The 18,950-nt window shown below is 38.3% G+C and overlaps 1 protein-coding gene across 2 annotated transcripts in view; it reads left to right on the forward strand.

Annotated features, from left to right (window-relative positions):
- The window catches only part of LOC143887472 (uncharacterized), a 38,855-nt gene extending 21,275 nt beyond the window's left edge, over positions 1-17,580 (forward strand). For both annotated transcript variants that reach the window (XM_077391550.1, XM_077391551.1), the window contains 7 exons: positions 1,624-1,736; positions 1,825-2,104; positions 2,189-2,272; positions 2,366-2,416; positions 2,594-2,689; positions 17,055-17,132; positions 17,396-17,580. In XM_077391550.1, the coding sequence (XP_077247665.1) occupies positions 1,624-1,736; positions 1,825-2,104; positions 2,189-2,272; positions 2,366-2,416; positions 2,594-2,689; positions 17,055-17,132; positions 17,396-17,446 (753 nt within the window). In that variant the 3' untranslated portion in view covers positions 17,447-17,580. The remainder of the gene's footprint in view (positions 1-1,623; positions 1,737-1,824; positions 2,105-2,188; positions 2,273-2,365; positions 2,417-2,593; positions 2,690-17,054; positions 17,133-17,395) is intronic.
- The last annotated feature ends 1,370 nt before the right edge of the window (positions 17,581-18,950 follow it).

Raw genomic sequence — 18,950 nt, forward strand, 5'->3', positions numbered from 1 at the left:
TAATACAAAACTCGCAACCCTCTACCCTTGATTTTTCATGAGTATATATACATATGCATATACATACACACATATGTGTGTGTGTATATCTATATATATGTGTGTGTATATATATATCTATATACTATATAGGAGAAGAGAAAAGAATGAGAATTTTTTGAATTTTTGGAAAATTCTATGAGAATTACACATCACTTTTTTTGACTTTTTTTAACAAATGCACCCATTCAACTCACATATTTTCAACCCTACCCCCTCCTTTATGCTTTTTAACAAATGCACCCATTAAAGCCACATAATTTCAATCTTACCCCCCTCCTTTATGGTTTTTTAATAAAAAATCTATAGGGTGATCTTAACCATCCGATTTAAGAGGAATTATGGAAACCTTTATAGATTGGACGGCTAGGATCAGCCTATGGAAATGATTTTTGGGGCACAACCTATATATGTTGTGTTCCATCACATGGACGGTTTGGATCAACCTATGACGTGGTCCGTACAGTTCTTTGTCGGCCCGTGCATCGCACGGGGTTTTTTACTAGTATATATATATATATATATATATATATATATATATATATAGAGGAAAATGATTGTAAGCTTGAAGCTCATATAGCATATATGAGCTTGAGGGCCCAAACACATGTGGGCCCACATTGTTAGGATGATCCGAAGCATTCATTTGAAAGGCCCTTACATAGATAGGGTGTGTACAAAAAATCAGCTCCATAGGATCATCGTAACCCATCCAAAAGTGGAGGGCAAAATAGACAGACACCGTTTGCCACAAATCTGCCCATTTTTGCCCTCCGTTTTTGGAGGGGTTAGGATGATCCAATGGAGCTGATTTTTGGTACACACCACCCTATCTATGATGGGGCCTTGCAAATGAATGGTTTGGATCACCACAAAAAATGTGGGACCCATGTGTTTGGGCCCTCAAGCTCATATAAGCTATAGGAGCTTCAAGCTCACAATCATTTTCCTCATATATATATAAATTTTCAATTTTAAAAATATTATTTTATTTGAAAATTACCGAATCTGAATCCTACTTTTGGGAGCTTGCTGAATCCAAGACCTCGAATCCGTGTCGGATCCTGACACGCGAATCCGAATCCATGCAACATATATATATATATATATATATATATATATATATATATATATATAGAGAGAGAGAGAGAGAGAGAGAGAGAGAGAGAGAGAGTTCCTACTCCCAAGAGTAGATAATTTATCTACTCCCTACGCCTAAAATACAGTGGGGGCACATTGTTTAGGTGATCCAAAGCATTCATTTGATGGGCCTTCACATAGATAGGGTGTGCCCAAAAAATCTGCTCCATAGGATCATCCTGACCCTTCGAGCTGTGGAGGCAAAAAATGGACAGATTTGTGAAGGTTTATACCCGTCCATTTTTATGTCCGCAAATCGAAGGGTTGGGATGATTATATGGAGCTGATTTTTTGGGCACACCCTATCTATGTGAGTGCCCATCAAATGAATGGTACTGATTTTGTTTTTATATAACACTAAATCTATAAATTGATTTCAAGGTGTTTCCAAATTTCACTTTTGGCTCTTCCCTTGGAACTTATTTTGTTTATCATATTTTTCAGGTTGCCATAGCAAATAAATGTGCACCTCTTTTATTAGCAACAACTATATCTGCATGGTCGTTTCTTCTAACAACAATTGATGCATGGAATGTTCATTCTAATAAGTGGAAGGAGTGAGCGGATTTCTCGTCAATGTCAAATAACTCTTTGTATGCACCATTTCAAAGAGAAGTTTTTCATATTTTTTTCAAATTCTTGCAGGTCAATTTCATTCCTTTCAAGTCTACTTGAGAGGCAAGATCCCTCCGTTTGCATTGCAGCTATTGAAGCAATAGTTCTAATTTTTGAAATGGGGAACCTAGAGAAGTTCTCCGGAGAATTCAGGAGCTGTATTGATGGGTCACCGGAAGCATTAAAGGAGAAGATCATAAATCAAGTGAGGAACCTAGCTCTATATGTAGAGACAGGAGAGGAGGATTCAGCCAAGATTGATCTCAGTAGCAAACCTAACTTGTTTCGTGATGTTTTTTCATTTTTCGAGGTATTTCCTTGCACTCTATATAGATGGTATATTGATTATCCATCTGCTGCAAAGTAATGATTTTGATCTGACATGAATACCCAGACCGGTAATTTTCCTAAAACATCAGTAAAGATTCTACAAGGTGCCAAATTGTTGAAAATATCAACATGGACTCAATTGTTACAGGTATTGATTTTTATCATAATTGCGTTTTTATTTTATTATTTTTCTATGAAGGATTATTTCATTTTAGCTTTTTCTAACTTCTTTTTTCAACAGTTAAACTTTCTGAAGCGCGTTCTAGGACGTGGATTTGTCAGACACATGCAGGTGATATTGCTAATCATTGTTATGCCTCATCATTATTAAATGTATAAAATACATCACTGGATGATTATTATGGAAATATGTTTCTTTATGTATTGTGAAGAATTCTGAGCTTATTATTTTGTTTTTGTTTTTTTATTTATTTTTTGAATGGCAATTCTGTCCTTATTGTTTAAACAGGAAAATGAATTACTTCACGACATTTTTGACTTGACTCCAAAGGAAAAACAACGTAAGTTGGAAAATGATGGGCAATTATTGGATAACAATGAAAAGGTGAGGATTAGCACTTCTCCTTACAATTTTGTTTGATTTCCAGCTAGGTTGAATTGGTTTTATTGTGTTGAAGTTCCCTACAAATAATGCATTTTTTTTGTTTATGGTGCAATATTTTTGGCTTCTTGGTTAAAACTTCAAAACCTGATATTTTCAAATTGGAACCTTTTTGGCCAATCATTTTTTCTGATAGTACCTGCAAATGTTTGCATTGACAAGTATAGAGATGCATTATATAGATGCATTACATAGAAGAGAACTTCAAGAATGCAATACAGAGTGAAAGGAGTCCTATTCAACAGTCAAGAAGTAGCGACTTAAACAAAGATTGAATCAATTTCATGGGCTTACCTATGCATATGGAAAAAAAAATCTCAGTTGAGCGGCCAAATCATGAAGCTCTTTCAAAACATTCGCTCATCTCCTTGGAAACTTAAAGAGCTTGACTTATCTAGTAATATTAGTCATAGGTGCACGAGGTGGAGAGAAAGTAATCCGTAAAACCTTGCAACTCATGTTCGAATAATTCACGAAATTTATGGTTATGATGTAGAGCTTTTACTTCCACCAACTGATTGGTAATAACCAAATTACTCCATGACGGAGCAAATCAAACCGTACTTGTTGCAGTGATTATCTAAAAAATTGATTGGACAGTAAGGCATAAAAGACAATGGCATGCAAGAAATACACCCAATTTCACCTGATTGTCAAAATTTTATTTGGAGTGATGCTGGAAATGAACTTCTGAAAAACTTGTTTTTTAAATGCTAGAAGCGAACGCTTGAGAATATTAATTAGATGAAATGATGAGGGGAGCAACATTTGCTAAATAGGAGTTTGGAAACATAGTATGCAAGACAGCAAGAGAGCAGGAGACATGGGGAATGGAATATTAAGCAGGGATTTGAAATTCTGTTCGTATTGGAATGTATTTTCTCTCTCTTTTTTTTAATGGTTGAAACATTTTGTGATGTTTTAAACGGGGTTTAGAAAGGTGTAAAGAGATATCAAAAGGGCAATAAGTATGTTGATTTTCATTTATTTAGGGAGAGTTTCTAACTATAATATGAAGAGACACGAGAATAAGAGAAGTGCAACTTGTTATCCTCTGATCTTAAGGTATACTCTCAGTTTATTTTATTTGGATATCAAAATCTCTAAGTGCAAGTGATAATGAAAAAATTAGTTCTTGTAGTATTAACATAAGTGGCCAAGGTCTTGACACTCCACATGAGATCTCTTTATGTAAATCCTTATTTTTTTTTCTAAAGGATTCAGTAGCCGACCCCAATTAGTATGGGACAAAGGCTTAGTTGAGTTGATAGACAAAATACATACAAAGCAATAAAAAAAAGAATAATGGAAACTCTACCTTGGTTTGATGTTGAGTATTCTTTAATAAATTCGGCATTAATGTTCAACATAATGAAGCACACCGTAATCCCGTATTACACATACCTGTAAACTTTTGTTTCTTGAAAATCTTAGTTCCAAATTCCTAATATGTAATCTTACAATTTTGTATGAACCTCCTGGTGAGAAATAAATTTTTATGCATTTTATGATTAACTGCATTCTCAATGAAGTCTTAACATTTTTGAATTCCTTCACGACCCTTGCAAAACTCAAATGAAAGAACAGATGGAGAAGTCAGTAAGTTTCGAATGAGGTGCGTATGACTGGGCAAATGAATCATTGTAGAGAGCGATGAATCTTCTCCGGCAACTTTGCCGGAGTGCCCTTTGCCCGATCTAGATTGCTTGGTTTAATGATATTGGATTTTCCTAGGAAAGATGACCATTAGAGATGTTTTTAGAGGCCGTTGGACTCTTCCTCCGGCGACCGCTGGCTCTGGATTTCTGGGGGACCCTATTATTTGCTCTTGTGGTTCCAACCTTGATCATATAGTAATTCACTTTTTTAACTTCATAGAGTTAGGATATCCCGCTTTAGAAGCCTTTGAATCTCTGGGGATACTCAACATTTGCTGTCGAAGGACTTTAAGTTTGGTTGGGCAAGGAGAAAACTTGGGCCGGTCCCAATGGGCTTCCCCCAGATCCCACTCGGGGTCCCTGGGAAGTATTGAGGATAGGGACACTAGAGCAAGACGGTTGGAGTTCGGGGTTAGAAGGATCCCTGGTCGTCGCCCCCCTAAATCTAACAGACGCCTGCATTCCAATGGCAGCGATTGGATGTGCCCGAAATGTCAATACAAAAACTTCGGTTCGCGAGATGTCTGTAGAAAATGCTTGGAGCCTAAGATCAAACTGGCTCCGGCCATGGTCTGGAAACCTAAAACCCTCTCCTCTTAGGCAGATATTCATGCAGAACCTCTGGCACTTGAGGTCCCGATTACCCTGGTGGAGGAGAGAAAGAAGAGTCTTAAGAGATGTCTTATTGGGAGTTTGAAAAATGGATCATGGCTGTTAGAAGACGTATGGGAATGGGCTAAAGAATGCTGGGGTATTCAGGATTTGCCAAAGCCTTACTCCACCAACTCAGTGGATATCCTCTTTTGCTTTGAGACAGAGTTACAGGCATCCGCCATTTTTAGACGTGGAGGTGATGCTTTGGGGGGGGGGGGGGGGGATGGGTTATCTCTTCGCCCTTCAACCCTGGTTTTCGGCATATAACACGGGGTGCTAGAACCATTAGGGTCAGATTTTATGATATCCCTCTTCACGCATGGTCTTTGACAACTGTGGAGACCCTAGTGCAGCACTTGGGCTAGATGATTCAGTCTCAACTTTCGGGTAATCGTGATCATTGTATGATCTATGCCTCGGTTCTGATCTTAACTTCACTTTGGAAATCTATCCCCTCATCCATTAACCTAAGAGTTGAATCCAGCATTTACTCTCATTAATAGTCAGGCGATGCTGGTAATGGGGGAGTCAAGTAGTAAGGATAATTTGGTTGTTTGTGAGGGCCCTGAGCAAAGTTCTGTAATTCGGTTGTCGGCGAGGGTGGTCCCATCGGAAATGGAGTCAAACACTAATCCCGAGGATGGCGATACGGCCAGGGTGCCGCTGGTGGGCCCGAGTTTGAATTTTGAAAACCCCTGCCTGGCCCTGGATCCATCATGTCGCCTAGAATGTCAGAAAGCAGATTGGCTATTCTGTGTGGAAGGAGGGATTAGTCTGAAGGCAAATCAACTCCGAAAACATTAAATACTGCAGCTCGAGGCGTGAAAGGAAAGGACTCCGAAAACATTAAATACTGCAGCTCGAGGCGTGAAAGGAAAGGCCCTTCAGAAAGATATTGCTGACAGCTGTATGCTAAATTCAGCTAAGGAGAAAAGAGCCCTAAAAATAAAAAACAGATTTAACCTTGGAAGTAAAAATTCTAAGGAACAGCGCTTGCGTATAGGAAAAGGTAACCTACCGTGTAAAAATACCATTTCAGAAGCTCGAGTGCTGGCTACTCGAGGTGGTCTATCTGTGTTCACAAGAAAATTGAAAGGAATTTTTAGAAAAGAGGATCACAGAAAGAGGAGACTCATCGAAGACTCACAGAAGATTCTCAGAAATTTTGATAACATCTCTTCACTTGCCATGTCAGAAAAGGGTCCGAGTCGGGGTGGAGATACCCTAGTGCCCAGGAATTCTCTTTTGAGGCCGGATATATTGTGCTTTTGAAGGATCTGCGTTATAATGAAAAACTAGTCAGGAAGGAATCTCCCACCCCCTGCGAGGCTTCACTTAGTCCGCTAAAGAAGCGTTGGGTTAAGTGAAGGAGAACTTCTTCCAATTCTGCCAGGATCGACCTAAATCACTCTGAATCGATGAGTGATATGGAATTGCACCTACCCCTCCTTGAGCTCCCCATGTTTAGCAAAGTACTAGAAAAGGAAAGGCGCACTCGTCGACGCTTGTGGGAGGAGGGAAGAAGTTCTATAATCAGGGACCTGGAGATCAGCCGGTCTCAGGCGGAGCCTATCCCGGACTCTGTTGGGCAGGAAGAAGATCAGCTCTCGGAGGAACCTCAAAGGCTTGGTGGGGTCTTCAAAGGTAAGGAAAAGTGGGTTGATGGTAATCCAGGAGAATTATTGAGTGAAGCACCAATCCCAAATGAATTTGCTAATTTCTTATCAATGGGAGATGTTTTTGGGATTAATTATAATGAGAACTTGGAAGCAACCAAAGGTATGTATCTTGTAATGGCGGAAAGAGATAAGGAAGAAAAGGAGACTAGAGAAAAAGAGGCGGAAAAGAAAGTTAGGGAAGAAGCATGACTAGTAGCTCTCGTATGAGGAGGACTCAGGTTTACAGGGGGGATTATTGTTTGTAAGCCCAAGGGTTCCCATGGGTTAATCATTCACCTTACCTTCTTGTTTTGATCCTAGCAAACTAAATTGATTAGCTTTTATGGACTAATGTGTTGCCTTGAGGTGTTGTGTCATATACAAGAATTTCATGTTATAATCGTCATTACACAACTCAACTCAACACATAGCTTGTGGATCAAGAAAGCAAGGAACAAAGAGCTTGTACCTACATTGGAGTCATCACCATTTGGAGATGATCAAGTCAAGGAGCTCAACATGAAGATTCCACAAGTTCCCCAGCAAGTGTCAAGAAGGAGCTTGAAGTTGAACATGCCATGGTGACATCTCATGTACCTCAACATGCATTGAAGATTGGAGGACAAGTCACTAGAGCCAAGACAAAGTTCAAGATGTTCACTCAAGCTGAAGAAGTCCAAGGAAGTGCAAAGAGCAAAGACATTTCAAGAAGACTCAATGGAATTCACTTTAGAATGTAGTTTGGAGTCCTCTTGATTTTATGTTTAAATGCACTTTCAATAGGTTTTCAAATGGTTTTCATACCTAAGTTTTTACATCTTTGAAAACCATATACACACCCAAATATGTGTTTGAAAACCTAGGACTAAAGCCCAAAGACCAAGGCCCAAAGCCCCTGGATTTTAAAGTTTAAAATGGAATTTTACTCGGGGCCGGTCGACCGGGCTATGACGGGTGACCGCGGGATGCTGCCTAGAATTCCAGGGTATCTCAAAATTGATCGGGCTGGTTGACCGGGGTAAGCCGGGCGACCGCGGATATGTTTTCTGGGCTTGGAGGTCGACCGTGATAGTATTTTTGAGCCGAATTTCTATTCAAACAGATTGCCTTCGCCAGGCGACCGCCATAGGGCCGGTCGACTGCGCTGGTATGAAATTTGAAATTCAAATAGAGAGCCCAATAAGGGCGGTCGACCGCCGTGCCTCGGTCGACCGCCGCGATATGGAAATAGAGCTGTTGGGGCTTGCGCATGTTGACTTTTTCAACCCTGTATTTTACAGTTTTACCTCCAAACGGTCATATTTCCTTGTGGGCTATATATAGACTATCTAAACATTTCTAAACAACCTTTTGCGAGATCAAATCCTATCTTCTTTAACCTAAACTTTTATATGAAAGGTTAAACCTCTTTGAACTTGTATTTGTACATTTTTTCAAGAGGAACTCCATAGGCTTTATATTTTATCTTCCTTGGAGTGTTTGTGAGCTAATGAAAGTTCTAATCCACCTAATCTAGAGGGATTGAGAGTTCTTATTTTTTAATTCTTCATTTGTATTTGAGGGTCTCCGATTCGGCCTGCTAAGAAAGGTGAATCATTGTAAGAGGGAGTGTGCCCTCGCAAGGCTTTGTGCAGAAATGGTGTGATCCCTTTGAAGGAGAAGTTGGTGTACGGCTTTGAGATTCGCCCGTTGAAGAATCTTATTGGTTTAGTGGAGAATCCCAAGGAGGAAAACTTGGAAGAGTGGAGTAGGTCAAGTTGTGACCAAACCAATATAAAACTTGTGCCCTGTGGATGCTTTATCTTCTCCTTCTCTTTGCACTTTGGTGTTTGGTAATCTCTACCCTTTACTTGTGTTTATGTTTCATTGAACAGGAGTTAGAGTATATAAGCATAAAGTAATATCTAATTCCTATCCTACATTATATTTATTGATTGATAAAGGGTTAGACTTGTTAAGGCTTAATTGGTAAATTGATTTTAATAATCCACTTAATTAAGCCTCAAATATTTAATTAGCCAATTCACCCCCCTCTTGGGTTGTCACCTTGTATTTCATTTGGTCTCAAAGCTTAGGCTCTTAAAGAGATTTTTAAATTTAATAATCTACAAGAGAAAGATCCGTGACAATCCAAATGGATTTCAAGCTAGGCCAATCCGCTCTAATTCCTCCATATTTTGATGGAACGAATTTTAGAGCTTGGAAAATAAAAATGCTTGCCTATCTCAAATCCATAGACTTTGACATCTTAGATGTCATTGAAAGGGGATTTTCTATTCCAAGAAAATGCATAAAAAATGATGCAAAATTATTTTTATTAAATTCAAAAGCTATGATTATAATATGTTGTGGACTATGTCCTAATAATGCTTTTGAGAAAATTTCATCATGTACTATGCAAAAGATATTTGGACTAATCTTGAAATTTTTTTGAGAAAAATAGTAGTATCTCTTCAAATGATAAAAATATTATTTTTGAACAGAAAGAAACTACAAAAATCTTTTGCAAAGGAAAATTCTTTCAAACATTCAATTTCCGATTTGGTAAAACAAATTGAAAATTTGAAATCGGAAGTTAATGAATGCTTGGACAGAAATGAAAAATTAAGTCATTTGAGCAAAATCTTGATAAATAAGAATAATGAGTTAATTAAAAAGTGCACTATCATTGGAAAAGAAAAGGAAAGCCTTGAAAATACAAACAATGATCTAAATGAAAAATACAAGATTTTTTGTGAAAATGAAGAAAATTTAAAAGTTAATTCTACTCATCAAATAAATCATCTAAAGAATCAAATGAATGAGTTTGAATTAATAAATAAAGAACTCTCTTTAAAGAACCAAAGATTACAAGATAAAGACAAACATATAATTTCACATATGTATTCTTGTGGTTCTAGTTGCTCTTCATCTACCATTGCTTATTCATGTTCATATTGTGGTAGATTAGGGCATTACAAATCTAGGTGTAGGGTTAAATTTGTGAAATCAAGCAAGTTTGTTTGGGTAAGAAAAGATACACTCCTGCAAACAAACTTGGTTGGAACCAAAGTGATTTGGGTTCCAAAATCCCCCACTCTATTCACTGTTTGAAATTATTAATATATGGGGTTGTGCTTTAATTGCTATATCATATGAATTTTTTCTAGATACTATTCAAATGTTGCATTCAATGTATCTAGATCACTTGTGCTTTAATGATATATCATTTCATAATTAAGCATAGATACATATCATTAATCATTTTTTAATAGAATGTATCTTTGCCTATTATGCTTCATGATCACATCATATATCACTTATAGTCTATAAAGAAAACAATAAATTACCTTTTTAGACTATGTGTTGTGCTTTATTGAAAATCTTTTAATAAAATCCATCTAAGTGCAAAAATACACGTGCACTTAGCATCCACAAACTAGATAAACTAACATGTCAAATATTGCTAGACATAGATCTAACAAGTGTCACATTTTGTATCTAGCAAAATTCATCAAAAACACATCTACAAAGAACTTCATTGAAAACACATGTCCATCAATTATCTTGAGCTTAAATGTTAGAAAAATGGAAATGATTTTTTGATATCCTCACATATCCTAGGGATCGAGTTTATATGTTAATTAGAATCCCATTAATGCGAGAAAAATAGGAGAAAATCGACTTGTCCATAAAATCCCTTGAAAAAATCAAGAAATTGAAAATAGGGGTGTGGCAATAGACCGAACCTTGGCGGGCGACCGCGGAAGGCAACCTGCACAAAAATAAAAAGAAACTGGATAGTCGCGGCGGGTGACCGACCCTCGGCGAACGATCGCGGATGGTCGCAAAATGAAAAATAAAAAGGGACAGGCGGGTCGCGAAGGGCGACCACGATACCCCGGTCGACCGCGACGGTCGAAAACTGTGTTTTAAAGGGCGTCCGCGATTCGATTTTTTCACTTCCGCTTTTTCTTTATCTCAAGGTTTTCTTCCCTCTTTGCTCCCAAGCCATTTTCGGTTGAAGATAATCAAGATTAAGGCATTCAAGTGAGTTTTGATCCATCCCTCTTCTTCTATTTCTCATTTTCTCATCTTTTTCCTTATCTTCATCCATATAATCTTTCCATACAATTTATTCTCTTTTTCTCTCTCTATTTCTTTCACAAATCCTTCATCTTCTATGTTTTTCAATCTTCATCCATTCTCCATCATCTTCCACTAAATCCTTGATTCCTCCATTTTCTCTCAAAACCTTAACTCTAGAATGTCGACTTCAAGAAAATCCATCGCACAAAATGGCAAGCGAGTTAGAACCGAGCCGGAAGAAGAAGCGTTACCTACCGAACACTTCTTCAACAAGCAAGCCAAGGATCGTCACAAGGCCTTCATAGATCGAGTCGTCATCTCGGGGCGAAAAGTTATTTTCCAAGATTTTGACAAATTTGATCTTCTATCACTTTTTGAATTCCAAGGTTGGTCATTCTTTCTAGTCTATAGCGCTCTAGTCTATCCTGAGATAGTTAGGTATTTTTATGCCAATTTGGATATTTCCCATGAAGGAGTAGTTATGAATACCCACCTTTAAGGAGACAAATTTGGGTTAAATTTGAAGAATTTATGTGCTTGGCTTGATATACCTAATGCAGGGAAAATGATTTTCTTTTGGGGGAAAGATGAAATAGAAAATTACTTTCCAAGAGAAGAGGTATATGGGACATTAGGTGTTCCTTCTCCAAAGGATAAGTTAAATATTCAGGCTAGGAAAATGAATGATGCGGCTAAAACATCACCCCTAGAGCAGGAAATTTTGATGCAGTGAAGCCCTTTGAAGCCCTCCATAATCCATTGCATTATGAAAAAGATCCAATTACATTTAGGCTTCATCATGTTGGGTTATATGGATTAGGCAGTCAAGAGAGAACATGGTGGCCTACCTTATGGGATGCAAATTACCAAGCTCCTAAGGCTCCATAAGATCAATCTGGAAAAGGCCTTCTCAACAAATTCTGATCCTCCACTCAACCACTCCACCATTACCCTTATGAGAATTCCTATACCAGGAGTAGGTGGTCCTAGTGGGGTTACACAAGATGACATAGAAGAGGTTGTGGATGAAGCTGAACGAGTGGCCCTGATGCAGGAGCAGAGCAGAGCACATGAGCAGGCACAGGCTCAGCAGCGTCAGCCCCCTGCCACTGGTTCATATGAGATTCTTGCCAGAGATATCGCATAATTGAAATCTGGCATGGACACCCTCACGACTGGGTTTGATACCCTCTCTACTGCCTTTACGACTGCAGAGAGTCATAGAGCCTTAGATCATGCGAGACTTATGGAACTTATATCGAGGCAGCATAGAGAGATGATGCAAGCTTATCAGAGGAGTCAGGCCACCAGATACTACACCTCCCGGTCTCCATCTCGTGAGCATCAGCCTCCTCTTCAGGAGTGACAGATGGCCAGCAGCTTCTCGGCAGCAGTTGCAGTTGATTACATCATTTTTGCTGCTTGATCATCTTTTTTATTCCTTCTTCTTGCCCAGTGTGTGCTTTTGGACTATGTTTATATTTTTTTTTCTCTTCATGGATGTCGTTTATGCTTGATGTGGGCTTTTATGTCTGGATGTATATGCCCAGTATGAGCTTTATGACTGTTGTGGATGTTGCCCTAGATGGGCTTGTGGATATTGTTGTTGAGATGCCCAGTGTGGGCTTTATGGTCGGTGATGGATGTTCTGTGCCTAGTAAGGGGCTTTTTATGTTTTATTTTGGTTCATGTCTCAGAGATTATATGACTGTATCTATTGTGGTGGTGTTTAGTACATGTCTTTCACACCCATTCATGTATCTCTGATGATGTTTTGACATGATGAGAAGAGGGTGTGTCTCTTCCATCTATTGGCTCATGTATATGGAGTTTTATGTTTCCTATATATATATATACATGATATTTTGGTTGCCATGGATATGTTCTCTTGTGTTTCTCAATCTTCTGTATCCATGTGGTTATTAGATTATACTCTATTCTTTATTATTGTGTTCTATCTAATAATCATCCATTCACATTCAAATTGTGATTATTAAATTGTGAATGGAGCATCTACTGAGTGGTTTAAAAGTGATTACGTTCAAATCACTGGGCCATGTGCTTGGATCTTTTACGTTTAGACTAGATGCACATAGTCAGGGGGAGCTTTCACTTGCAAATGTATAACTATTTAGGGCCAAACAACTTAAACTCAAAAGCTATTTTATAGTTCTGAGCATGTTCATGCTCAGGAAGAGACTTGTCTGCCCTATGACAAGACAACCCCTACATAATGCACCTTGTGAACTTAAAAGGTTAAGTCATAGATCTGAGCATATCTTTGCTCAGGTAGATACTTATCTGTCTCAAAAAAGTTGCAAATGAAGCCCAAGTATTCAAATCATTCACCTTTTTGCATCACTGTACCTTGTCATGCTATTATATAGATCTCACCTAGGGCCAATGACAAATTCATAGGGAGAGAGCTAAATAGTCATATATTCACACTTGTATAGATCTATGTGATATGCTCATATAGTTTATTGCCCCTATTCTTATGCTTAACTTGTGAATCATTTGATCAAAAAAATTTGAAAAAAGGGCTTATCATGCATTTCACTTTTGTTTTCTCTTTGATAAGCATTCCTAGAGCTTGAATGGTATATCATATACAAGGCACATAGCTTAGACACGCTATTATTCATCTTTACACCCCACTTGCACTTTCACTTGTAGATCCCTACTTTTTTGCTGTTGCCAAAAGGGGGAGAATTTTGGGAATTGATTAGGTATTCCAATTGTTTATGCACCATATGTTTTACAGTCATTAATTATATTTGTGCATATAGTGAGGGGGAGCTATGCTCTATTGTGTATATCATATCATGCATACTCATCTATTTGGTTGATATGTCCCTCCCTAATCAATTTGTTTGCCATCATAAAAAAGGGGGAGAATGTAAGCCCAAGGGTTCCCATGGGATAATTATTCACCTTACCTTCTTGTTTTGATGCTAGCAAACTAAATTGATTAGCTTTTATGGACTAATGTATTGTCTTGAGTTGTTGTGTCATATACAAGAATTTCATGTTATAATCGCCATTACACAACTCAACTCAACACATAGCTTATGGATCAAGAAAGCAAGGAACAAAGAGCTTGCACCTACATTGGAGTCATCACCATCGGGAGATGATCAAGTCAAGAAGCTCAACATGAAGATCCAACAAGTTCCCCAGCAAGTGTCAAGAAGGAGCTTGGAGTTGAACATGCCATGGTGACATCTCATGTACTTCAACATGCATTGAAGATTGGAGGACAAGTCACTAGAGCCAAGACAAAGTTCAAAATGTTCACTCAAGCTGAAGTCCAAGGAAGTGTAAATAGTAAATACATTCCAAGAAGACTCAATGGTATTCACTTTAGAATGTAGTTTGGAGTCATCTTGATTTTATGTTTAAATGCACTTTCAATAAGTTTTCAAATGGTTTTCATACCTAAGTTTTTACGTCTTTGAAAACCACACACACCTAAATATGTGTTAGAAAACCTAGGACTAAAGCCCAAAGACCAAAGCTCAAAGCTCCTGGATTTTAAAGTTAAAGTGGAATTTTACTAGGGGCCAGTCGACCGGGCTATGCCGGGCGACCGCAGGATGCTGCCTGGAATTCCAGGGCATCTCGAAATTTATCGGGCCGGTCGACCGGGGTAAGCCGGGCGATCTCGTATATGTTTTCTGGAAATCCAGAAAACATCCAGGTTGGGCTTGGAGGTCGACCGCCATAGGTCCGGTTGACCGCGATAGTGTTTTTGGGCCGAATTTCTATTCAAACAGATTGCCTTCGCCGGGCGACCGCCATAGGACCTGTCGACCGCTCCGGTATGAAATTTGAAATTCAAATAGAGAGCCCGATAAGGGCGGGCGACCGCCGTGCCTCGGTCGACCGCCGCGACATGGAAATAGAGCCGTTGGAGCTTGCACAGGTTGACTTTTTCAACCCTGTATTTTACAGTTTTACCTCCAAATGGTCATATTTCCTTGTGGGCTATATATAGACTATCTAAACCTTTCTAAACAACCTTTTGCAAGATCAAATCCTATCTTCTTGAACTTATACTTTTATATGAAAGGTAAAACCTTTTTGAACTTGTATTTGTACATTCTTTCAAGAGGAACTCCATAGGCTTTACATTTTATCTTCCTTGGAGTGTTTGTGGGCTATTCGAAGTTGTAATCCGCCTAATCTAGAGCGGTTGAGAGTTCTTATCTTTTAATTCATCATTTGTATTTGAGGGTCTCCAATTCGGCCTGCTAAGAAAGGTGAATCATTGTAAGAGGGAGTGTGCCCTTGCAAGGCTTCATGTAGAAAGGGTGTGATCCCTTTGAAGGAGAAGTTGGTGTACAACTTTGAGATTCGCCCGTTGAAGAATCTTATTGGTTTAGTGGAGAATCCCAAGGAGGAAAACTTGGAAGAGTGGAGTAGGTCAAGTTGTGACCGAACCACTATAGAACTTGTGCCTTGTGGATGCTTTCTCTTCTCCTTCTCTTTGCACTTTGGTGTTTGGTAATCTCTACCGTTTACTTGTGTTTATGTTTCATTGAACAAGGGTTGGAGTATATAAGCATAAAGTAATATCTAATCCCTATCCTACATTATATTTATTGATTGATAAAGGGTTAGACTTGTTAAGGCTTAATTGATAAATTAATTTTAATAATCCACTTAATTAAGCCCCAAATTTTTAATTAGCCAATTCACCCCCCCTTGGGTTGTCACTAGGGGTGGACATGGTTCCGGTTTGAACCGAGGAACCGAACCGAACCGGCACATATGGTTCGGTTCGGTTCGGTTCAGTTCGGTTCTATATGTATATGGTTCGATTCCGGTTCCGAAATCCGGGAACCGGTGCAGATTCGGTTCGGTTCTGGGTTTCGGATTCCGGAACCGAAAACCGAACCGAGAACCGACCCTCACCTTAAGTTCTTAAAATCACCCCCCGCCAATTTGATAAAATCACCCCACTATCTATATAAAGTTATAAACACTCTGGACTGCCAGAAAAATGGAAAATGGTACAATAATAAAGTGCATGAGAGGCCTGATATGCGCCCACCCATGTCAGATGGTGTGATCTGAACCCTTTATTTGGTAGACCCTGTTGTGAACATGACATGATCAGAAAGTTAGTTTCACCGGATGATCCCAAACATCCAATCAATGCCTACAAACAGACAGTTGCAAAAACAGAGTAATATTCACAATCAGGTTGTATGAATGAATTGTTAGAAATTAGGGGTGGACATGGCCTAATAAACAGGGCCATTGGTGAAGGTTGGGTAAACCCAGAACCGAACCGAACCGATTATATATGGTTCTGGTTCGGTTCGGTTCCATACATATATGGTTCGGTTCTGGTTCCAATTTCAGGGAACCGATTATATATGGTTCGGTTCTGGGTTTAGCCCAAAACCGAACCGAACCGAACCATGTCCACCCCTAGTTGTCACCTCGTATTTCATTGTTGTTTTGATCAGCTAGGAATTAAAGGAGGAATATAGGGGAGGGGGTAGAATCCGTCGAAAGATCCTAAGCATGGAAGGTCACTGATAAAAAATTCGTAGATGGCAAATCCTGTCAAGGATCACCCCAGTTAGCTAATATGCCTAATAGCATTGAGAATTATATGCTTATTCCCAGAAGCAATGGTCATGGCTTGAGAGATTCTATCGCTTAGACTTTTTCGTCTGGATATTCTAGTTGTTAGTCCCTCCTGGAGGGTTGCGCTAGATCTAGAAGTTTAGAAGCTTAGGGTGCAACTTTGATCCATGATAGAAAAGCTGTTTTACCGATAAGTCTTACAAAGGTACAGATGTAACGGTACAAAATCGTTATGGTAGTTGTAAAGACGAAAGGTGGTGGAAAGGAAGAGAGTAGTAGGTTAGGCTATTTCAGTATCTGTATTTCGAATTGGCTCGGATATGCCTGGGTCGTTACTTATTAATATTCTATAAAGCCGGATGGGACTCCTGGTCCCGTTTGCGATCTTAATATTAATCAAGCTTGTCATCTTTCAAAAAAATGATTAACTGCATTCTCTTATACATAACTACAAATATTACTTGTGATTTTAATACTTTTTGGTATTGTGTTAAATAAAAATTGCACAATATCATGAAAATACAAAATTCAGAAAATAATATGCAGAATTAATAGATTTGTTGAGTATATTGGAGATATGGCATCGTTTTCATTTAGAGGATTTAAAAGTCATATTTCCGATTTATACCATGAATTGTTGGTACTAATTTGAGTTTTACTCTCTTGTAGGGAATGCTCAATTTGCCAAAAAATGCATCCAAAAAAGAAAAGACCCAATTAATGAACAAGCAGCGAATGTGGTCCCAGGTTGCCTTGACCCTTTTTGTTGTTTTCATTTATCAGTTTTCTTCTTTATGGTCTTCTTTGCCTTTTTTTTTACGTCTTATTGAGATGAACTGCACTATTTATGGCCTTGCTGCATTTATTGCCTCTGCACCTGATTGAATAGCCTTCTCTTCATATATATTTTAGGGTCTTAGCTTGAGTTTCTTCTAGTATAGGATAAGGTTTACAGCTTCAATATATCATCACAAATTGGCATTTTACTGACAACTGATGTTTCTGCGCAGGATAGGAAAAATAGGCACTATGCTGTTGCTTTTACCAACGAAGAGGCCTAAATGAAGCCTTTCTTAATTCTGTGCCATTCAAGCAGTTCTGTGCCTAAATCAAGCGAGAAATAGTTTTGGGAAAAATTCTTTTATAGCTCCATTACTTATTTTTGTGTTTTTGTATTTATTTTTCCATTCTTTTACTGTATTTTTATGGGTTTGGTTCAATATTTTTGTTTAGGGTTTGCTAAGGACCATCACATGAGGCATTTCGTGGACAGGCTGTTGCGTGTGAGAGCAGCCACCTCAGATGAATTAATTGAGTAAGACAAAATCTTAGCCTACGTGGCTGTTGTCACATGCAACCGCTGGTCTGCGAAATGCCTTCTACGACGGTCCCTAGCAAATACCTTTTTATTTTTCCCCATTCTTTCAATGTATTTTATGGGTATGAACGGATTCCATTTTTATTACGTGACACAGGTGAATGGCCAAGTTCAAGGAATAAAAAGCACCAATTTATTCATTGAAATCATTAAAGAAAGATCTACAGTGGCTGATCTCTTAGTGCATGCTAATTGAAAATAATGATGTAGAAAAGTAATTCGTACCTTTTCTTCAAATCGATCATGATAAAAGAAAATTAGCATTGAACTAAATTCATCAAATGGGAGAAAACAAGCTTAGTAACTTGCAAGGCAACTGCAGCGGGTGAAAATTATGGGATGATATAGTCTAAATTCTCGAGAGATTATTGACGGAATTGTCATTACAAAATCTCTAAACACCACGTGCTTCGAATGAAAATATGGGAAAAAATTAGTGCAAATGTCCATGGATTTTTTCCTGTTGGGATAGTGTCTTGTTTCCCACTCACATGGGCTTAGTGTAATTAGGCTTATGAGAGGAGAGTTAGGTTAGGTCTAGACTAGGGTCAGGTGTGTAGGGGTGTAAATGGTTATTCGAAAATTCAATTACCGTCTTCATCAGAATTTGTTTAAAGTGAATATTATCCTGATCCGTTTCAAGCGGATATTATCTGAATCCGTTTATGAGATATTCGGCTCTTAGCGGATGCGAATCTGGTAAATGGTATATCCGATCCGTTACACATCCGAATCCGAGAAGTAAATTCTTTTTATTTATTATTAATAATATCATTAATATTTATTTTTAGTAATGACACACTATCTTTTGTTTCTAAAAGAAAAGTGAATTTTCGTTTTAGAAAAAAACAAAAACAAAAAGTGTTTTGGGTAGGAAATGAAGTAATCTCTCATTTTAAGGGCATTCTTGGAGTTTGACATGGCTTCTTTATGAAGCAACAAATGTAGGTTGTAGGATGAAAGAGATAAATGGATGATGGTGATAGAAAGAAGATGTCATAGTTTCTAGAGAATTTTAGAGCAAAAAGGCCATACTCATTGATGGTAAATGGATGGCTCAGATCAATTTTCCAACTTAGGGTTATATAAAAATTCAAAATGCAATTAAAATATGTGACTTATAAGGTTTGCAAGAAGAAACAAGAGAGAGGAGAAATGAGGAGGCTGAGACACCATCTTCGGCATTC

This window comes from Tasmannia lanceolata, unplaced genomic scaffold (assembly GCF_043159265.1).
Source record: "Tasmannia lanceolata isolate RefF3 unplaced genomic scaffold, GAP_Taslan_0.1 ptg000012l, whole genome shotgun sequence".
Classification (NCBI taxonomy): Eukaryota; Viridiplantae; Streptophyta; class Magnoliopsida; order Canellales; family Winteraceae; genus Tasmannia; species Tasmannia lanceolata.